The sequence below is a fragment of the Bactrocera dorsalis genome, chromosome 5 (assembly GCF_023373825.1).
Source record: "Bactrocera dorsalis isolate Fly_Bdor chromosome 5, ASM2337382v1, whole genome shotgun sequence".
NCBI classification, from domain to species: Eukaryota; Metazoa; Arthropoda; class Insecta; order Diptera; family Tephritidae; genus Bactrocera; species Bactrocera dorsalis.
In genome coordinates, this window is record NC_064307.1 from 69,250,796 (window position 1) to 69,258,913 (window position 8,118).

At 42.3% G+C, this 8,118-nt stretch overlaps 1 protein-coding gene across 1 annotated transcript; it reads left to right on the forward strand.

Moving 5' to 3' along the window:
• The first annotated feature begins 1,760 nt into the window (after positions 1-1,760).
• On the forward strand, positions 1,761-6,445 carry LOC105227850 (uncharacterized). Its single transcript, XM_011207388.3, has 4 exons — positions 1,761-2,456; positions 2,513-2,655; positions 2,706-2,925; positions 2,990-6,445. The coding sequence occupies exons 1-4, from the start codon at positions 2,246-2,248 to the stop codon at positions 6,199-6,201; spliced, it is 3,786 nt and encodes a 1,261-aa protein (XP_011205690.2). The 5' UTR covers positions 1,761-2,245; the 3' UTR covers positions 6,202-6,445.
• The last annotated feature ends 1,673 nt before the right edge of the window (positions 6,446-8,118 follow it).

The window sequence follows — 8,118 nt, forward strand, 5'->3', positions numbered from 1 at the left end:
CTGCACACACATATATATAATATATAACTGAATGTGGGTATGAGTAGAATCTGAAAAAAATTGGTTAAAAAAGGAAAAGAGACACAAGCATTGCATTGAAATTGAAAGTAGATTTCGTTGCGCCATTCAACAGGGCGTATACGTAATGCGTTGAGCTTTCAAGCGTTTCACTTGCGTTGGCATATCTGCATACATAGCAGCACATACAGGTATATATGTTTGTATAACTCAATTTGGCGCTGTTTGTTGGCTGAGCATACCATGCGAGCACACACACACTTACATGTATGCATACATATGTCCATTGTCTGTTTTTTGGTTTGTCAACACTTTTAAATGTATGTATATATACAAGCTTGTGTATATAGAGATATACATACATACATATATATATGCAGTATGTGCTCACATTAGTGCTAGTACATATGTTTGCTGCGTCATATGTGTATGTACAAGAGCATGCTTGTGAGACTTCCTCTTTGGGTTCACATTTGAATTTCAATACACTTACTTAGCTGTTGTCCCATTGCAGCAAAGCGCTAGGTTCACTGCTTTTTTTGTCCCCAAAATATTATCGTGAAAGGATTGCAAATGCACTTAATTCGGAAGTGTTGTTGTATATATATTATTATTATATGTGTAGTATAGAATAGTTCACAGAGGTATTTATTTGCTCGCTTCCCAGCTGAGTGTGACTTTAACTCGACTTCGATCAAAAATTATATTCCTATGTTTGAGAAAACTTGCCAAAGTTATATGCTTTCATTTCATTATTATTATGAGGTCCCAAACACCTATTTATAAGTCGCCAAATTTAATGGAATAGGAAATCATATGAGCAGCAGGATGCAGGCGGTCACACTTAAGCCATTTTTAACCCTTTTTTGTTCCCGGTTGGTAACCAAATTAAGTCTTCAACTCAGTGGATTCGGTAAAGAACTGATTTCTCCACCACAATTTTCCAATCTCGTCTAAGTTGGATCATTGGAGGCCGTGGAATTTGTCACGTCTCCTCTGGCTGAAGGCTGAAGATTCGCATAGATAATGTGCTGCGTCTCATGATGCTCTTCGTTCTGCCGAATTAACTTTTCCGATCTTCCGTAGGTCCGATCTTAAAGGTAGGTGCGCTGTGATCAGCCCTACAATGTTACTAAACTCCCTTTTGCATGGAATTAAGAAACAATTTGGTCTGTCCAAAACCATCAACCACATTTATACTAACCCAAAGTAAGTGGTATGACCTGTTTTCTTAGTGTTCCAAGACCTGAGATGTTCCTCTAGAGTTCACTGTATGAAAGAACCCTTGAAGGAGCTCAAAAGCCCACAGGAACAATAGACCATAGATCGCAAAGCAAAGCCTGAATTACTATCTATCTAATGTAGCTTATGGGAATTGTGTCTGCCTCTAAGCGGGTCTATTCGTTTGCCTTTAATTTTGCTTCTATTCTTATATGATCGCGCACCCAGTTGATTTAACAAATTTACCTACTGAGAAGCGGACAATAGCTTGCAAAACCTATCGTAATGAGGCTCAGTCGTTACGGATTGCCTGAATTGTCGCTTGGCTATCCCCTACTTAGAAGGTTAATGGACTTATTAGTTAGAGCAGAAGTCCACTTGGCCTTTTATTTTGCCCAAAGTTTCGGTCTGAGTGACTGAATTGTAGTCATTTAGTTCTGTGTATGGATTACTACAGAGTAAGCCCACTCCGGTTTCTATTTCACACTTTGATCCGCCAGTGCGCTAAATACTGAGCCGGTTGACCATAAGTATTACCTCTTACTTCACTTGTATATATGTTGGTCGGATGTTGACGTAGTTTTCATTTTCATCAAATCTAATATTATTGAGAGAAACCACTAAAATAGATTAGCAGTTAGCAAAAACTTTCTTGATGAAGCATTATGAACTCTTCAACAGCCAAATCGAGTTTTGGTGTAACCGAAGTTAACTGTTATTCTCATCTGGTCCATTTTACTCGCTCCCTTCACCACTTTCTTGTTCAAAAACCCAAAGTCTGGGCATATAGTTATGTAATCTTCAGTACACTTTTCAACACTTGACAATTTACAACTGAAAATTCTTCGAAAAACGAAATATTTCTTCACTGCTCATTTGATTTCCTTTACGTTGGAAGTCAGAAATTTGATTTTTATTGTAAAAAGTTTCAAGCCAGAAATTTCAGTTTTATTGTAAAACGTTTTCTTGAGGTCCCAACCAGACAATAACAAAAATTTTTACGCTCATGTCGCCTTGGTTGCTAGTGATCTATTTCTGCCTCTCCCGTGTGCCCTTCTCACTGCAGGACATATGCACCTATTGCAAGTGTGTACACGGTCAATACGCTGACGAGCCGATCTGGATTGATGTGGGCAAAAAGAATGAAATAGCCGTGCTTGGACACTCGTGTGGACGACCGGTGGTGTACACGTGGAAGGCGGTTACCGGCACTGGCGGTATGTTATTGAAGAAACAGTAAACTCAGCTTCTGAGTTTCGAAATACTTTTTCAGCGACTCTAGTCGATTTCGGCGAGACGAACGTGCCGCGCGTGATTTGGATGCCATTTGTAGTCTCAGTGCGGCCCGACACGAAGGGCACAAATAATCGCATAATCGTGACGAAGAGCGATGGACGCACAACGGGACGTTGTGAGGTCAGTAGTGCAAGAAATTTGTAATGATTTTTAATAATTTGTCTCGTTAGTGCCACATTGACTTCGTCAACCTGGATATCTATAGTCACATCGATGGCGCTGACCTCATCTCAATTGGCAGGGAGCAAGTGGTAGAGTTGGATGGTTCACACAGCTACGATTTTAGCCAGCCAAAAGACAAACAACGGTATACGTTTGAGTGGCGTTGCACACCAATTGAGAAAGATTTGAATAGTCAGTATTGTCAGAATACCAGCATTATGTGCTCAAGTGAGTTTTTACTGCAACAAACTTATTCCTTTTAAATACTCACTTCGCTTCAATAACGTTGTAGCGCCCAAATGCAGTATAGACGGCCACTATCTCGCCGTAACGGGTCTCTATAAGATCACACTCCATACAACATCACTAGTTACGGGTGCAATTGCCGGCGATCATTTGTACCTCAGAGTCGAGTATGGCACTAAAATCCCACTGCTGCTTTTGTGTGCACACAATTGTTGGGATTACTTTTACAACGACGACTCAAGCATATCCATAGACGTTGAATGTATCGGCTATTGTGGCGACTCGCTTAAATTCTACTTTGCCGTCGACGATAAATTCATAACAACCAACAGTAACGGCAAGGTACGGTTCATGCCACCGAAGGCGGCTACCTTCAAGTTCAATGTCACGCTCATAGCTGACGGCGTCGATAGCGAGGCAATAGCGACCTTCAAACGCAACGATCCGCCGACCGGTGGCAGCTGTACGATCACACCGCAGCAAGGCATACCGGGTGATACGCTCTTCAAGGCCGCCTGCAGCAGTTGGACCGATCGTAATTTGCCCATATATTATGTGCTAAAGGCAGGTAATCTGCTATATGATCGCACAACCGATCCGCATTGGGAGATCTACGTGCCGCAAGTAAAGGCGCTCAGCTTTCGCATATGCGACAGCCTTGATGCCTGTCAGAAATACGAAGTGCCAATAGAGCTGGTGAAGCCGGACATACCGAAAGGGCTGAAAGAAATACAAGCATACATGCAAGAGCCAGCCAACAATGTGGAGCGTTTGCTCGAAGGCGGTGAGTATGCACGCGCTGTGGTCAAAGCAACGCTGATGATGGCGGAACAGCCGCTGGATGTAATTAAGCACGTGCTGTCGGCTTTCAAGAACTTTAAGGCCGAAAGCTTGACGGATGTGCGCCAACTGGGCACTATGACCAGCGAGCTGGTTGATCCGATGGGGAACTTAACGAGCGAAAAGGTCAACGTATTCAATGAACTGTTGGATAAAATGTCTGAGGGTTTTGACAAGGTTATTGCAAATGGCGACATAAAGGATATGCACAAGGAAGATGTACGGGATATGACCGAAGAATTGGTGGGCATGATGTCTAAGTTCTCAAATAAATCGGAACGATTTGTTGACGTGCAATCGCTGTTGTGGGAATTCGAAGGTGGCATGTTACGAGTTGCAGACGAGCGTGCGCCTTTAGCGCCGAAGCACGCACAGCTCATCGAATATTACGGCGCACATACGAAGCTCAACGACACGGTCTTAGCAGCAATCAATATATGGATGCATGCCATTTGTCGTTCCTTCGAATTATTGCGTGACATGGGTGTGGCAAGTAGCCACAACGTGCATAAGGGCGATCACGGCCTGGTAGTTGATAAGTTAACTGTGCAGATGATAGCTTTCGGTATAGATGAGACTGAAGCTTTGACCGTGGTCTCATTGGACTACTTTACCACAGCTGTGCTCACCAAACCAATGTTGCAGGATATGCAAGCGAAACTGGGTGGCACCGAAATGACCGCACAAATGATTTCGTTCAAGGAGAATCCGTTCTGGTGGTATCCCACAGAACATCCCATCACCACTACCGTCTTCTACTTCAGCGCATTCAGTGAAGCTAACCCAACGATTTCGGGTATCGAGCTCAAAGTACCGTTCAAGTTTGAAATGCTGCAACAACGCACGCTAAAAGAGCCAGCTTTGCTACGTGGCTATGTGGAGGCTGCCGAAGAAATGCCGATATATCAGATACGCGCGCCACAGGGCGCCGCTGTCATTATCAATATCGTAAAAGTCGAGTTGGATATGGATGTGCTGGTGAAATGCAATAAGATGCCAAATCTGAAAGCAGTGCGTGTAGAGGGTAAGCAAGTGAAGTTGCATAAGACGAGCAAGGACATCATCCAAAATGGCACGAAATATGCCGATTCAAATTGTGCGGACAAAGCTGGTTGGTGCTATTTGGCGCTAATCGCTGCAAAAGGTGTGCAAGTACGGCGTAGAGCTCACTATGCCTTCACTGTGGAGCTATACGAGTGCCTGTCGTGGAATGTGAATCTGGATAATCCCACATGGCAGAGCAAGGGTTGCATCGCTGCAATCGATCCGGAAGGTGGCGACAATATTACCTGCCTTTGCCATCACATGTCCATATTCGCGGGTTCTTCCTACTACAGCACGGCCGAGGAGTTGGTACGCGATCGCATATTAAAGCAACACTTGGACGTAAATTGGTATGTAGTCGCATTCTACATCTTGCTACTTTTGGTCTTCTTATGGTTACTGCTACGCACTTGTGATGATCTGACAACGAATCATGCGAAATTGGTCGCCGAGTTGAGTGAAAACGAACAAATCGTGATGCGCAATATAGCTTTGCATATAACTACGGGCGGTCAGTGGACGGCAGCAAGTTCGGCGAAAATACTGATTACATTGCCGAGCGGTCAAACCTTCACGGTCACACAGGATCCGGAGCATCCGTTTCTGCGGCCGCACACAACTTGCGTGCTCGAACTGCCCATACACGCCAGTAAACTCAACGGACTGCAGATAAGTCAAGACAAGAGTGGCCGTTATCCGTCGTGGTACTGTGAGTCTATAACCATTGTCAATCTAACGACCGGCCAGAAGCAACACTGCACTGTACGCAAATGGATTGGCCGAACGCCGGTAAGTGTGCAACCCGATAAGTTGGCCGAGGATGCGGCAGGCAAGGAGGAAACTACAAGCAAAAAGTTGTCGGGCGCGCAGAAGTGGAAAAAATTTAGAGCCGCCTATTATGATGTGTTCATGGCTTGGTTTCTCTTTCAGCCGCTCTTCGGTAGCTGGCATTGCGGCATGATCGAGACCAATCGCTTCGTGCGCAGTTGCATTTTGATTTCAAAGTTTGCGGTTATAGTTTTGTTAGTGTTCCTGTATTTCGGCGAAACGAATTTGGATAATTATGAAGCGGATCGTTATAATTTTCAGGCTTTAATACGTCTAATCGATGGCTGGTTTGTGCTCTACCTCTGCGGTTGCTACTTCATAACGTTGGCGCTGGAGTTATTGTTGCTCTTGTTTGTCTATCCCGACTTCTGGAAGGGTTTCAAGCGCTCAGCTGCTGGCACAGATAGTAATTCGAATATGAAAGTGAATCCATCGTCAAACGAAAGCTACGCAGGCAACAAGCCGAATGATAGAAGTTGGGAGGGACCGCGAAATTTTAGCACGGACACAAACCTTGAAAGTGAGCGTGGTTTTATGATGTACTGAGTGATTGGAAGAAGAAGGAGAGTGCTTGGAAGTGAGACGCACTGAGAGAAAAATTCAATTTAATTCCGTATTGACTTTAGTTTAAATTTTTGGCATACTTATCAGCTGTTAATATACTTAACTCCGTTATTTGTTTGTTTGAGGTCCATATATTTGATTTTTTTTATCTAATATTATTCATTCGCGAAAATTAAATAAATATCTTGTTTACTCTAATAAATCCTTGGCATGCTTTCATCGGTGTAAAGAAAATGAAAACTTTGCAGATGAAAGCTTTTTAAGGAAAAAGCTTGATAAGCTTTTAATCTTTTTTAATCTCTTAAGCTTTCCACTCTTGGCATGCTTTCATCGGTGTATAGAAAGTTAAAGCTTAGCAGACGAAAGCTTTTTAAGGATAAAGCTTTCACTTGACTCTTTACTAAGCTTTTTAGTCCACTCTTGGCATGCTTCCATCGGTGTATAGAAAGTGAAAGCTTAGCAGATGAAAGCTTTTTAAGGATAAAGCTTTAATAAGCTTTTACTCAACGCTTTATTAACCTCTCTTGTTTTTGAGCTAAGTCGCAAGGCAGAAAAGCTTGAAAACCTTTCAAGAAATTGACTTTCTGGCTTTTCCTCGACCATATGAGCTAAGAATACTAGCCGCCTCACGATGACATGAACTAGGAGCTTCACTAAAGCTGTCAAAGCTCTGTGAGAAGGTTGACGATTTTAAGAAAAATGCCTAAAGTAACACTTAAGTACTATAGAACTACAAATACTATATTATACTAGCTGACCCCGCAGCCGTTGTCCTGCGTGAAATTATATGCTTTGAAATGAAAAGAAATTTGAAATGAAAATTCATATTGTGTTGATATCATTTAATTGAGATTTTTCTACATTTTTTTTCAATGTAACGCAGCTTGATAAACAACATTTTTTGGTTTCTGTCCCGGTGCGTTAATGTACAGAGAAGATGGTTTTCCAACTCGTGTGCACGCCACTTATATCTGGCCGTGTGAAAAACATAGCATTTTCAAATTTATGCCACCCGCTATGCGACTATCCTGTTGATCGTCATCTCAAATTCAATTTTCACTGGAAACGGAATACATTGAGCTGAAATGGCAAATCGTTAGACCTCAAAGGAATTCGTTACAATCAAGCATTCTGCGCACTTGTATTCTAAGGGTGCTTCACAATCAGTCGGGTTAAATTACACAGAAACGTTGCATGAATAAAGCGAAACATAATAATGACAGGTCCAACTAAGAGACGCACAGGAAGCTGTGGAATACCAAGCCTCTCCAAAGAATTTAGAAATTTCACTGGATAATTGACGGCGGTCGTCGTCATTGTCAAGATGTTCGATTTTTTTGTATGTACGCAAGTCTCCCGGTATTTGACTTTGTATCTTCCAGTTTTAGTCATCAACATCGGTATTTTTGGCAGCTAACATTGCGCGTGCACTTAAGGATTCGTAGTTACGATAATTTTGGCCAATGTCCGAACATTCGTGATGAGTTCATCTTTCGTGAATTGATAAAGGGGAGATGGAATTGATATCGAACCACCGGAAGTATCAACGTTATTGTACCATTTCCAATTTTTTAGCGAAGACGATGTAAAATGTCTTTGACAATCTTTTATATCGAAAAGTATGCGAACTTCATTTTCATTCCAGTGATTAACGTGTTCCAGCATTTGTAATTGCTGGCTTACTTCTCCAAAACTTTCACAATTCCCATATCACCATTCACAGTATCAAACAATGACTCAAATAAAGTTGAACCGCGTACCTTAATCAAATAGCAACCGAAGGTAGAAACAATCGTTGTTTTTCGGGTGGATTGTGTAAATTCGTCCTAATGCATTAGTTAATAAGACACCTGGATGTCAATCTACTGGTTGGCCTTGCTTTCTGCGTAACTATTTCTT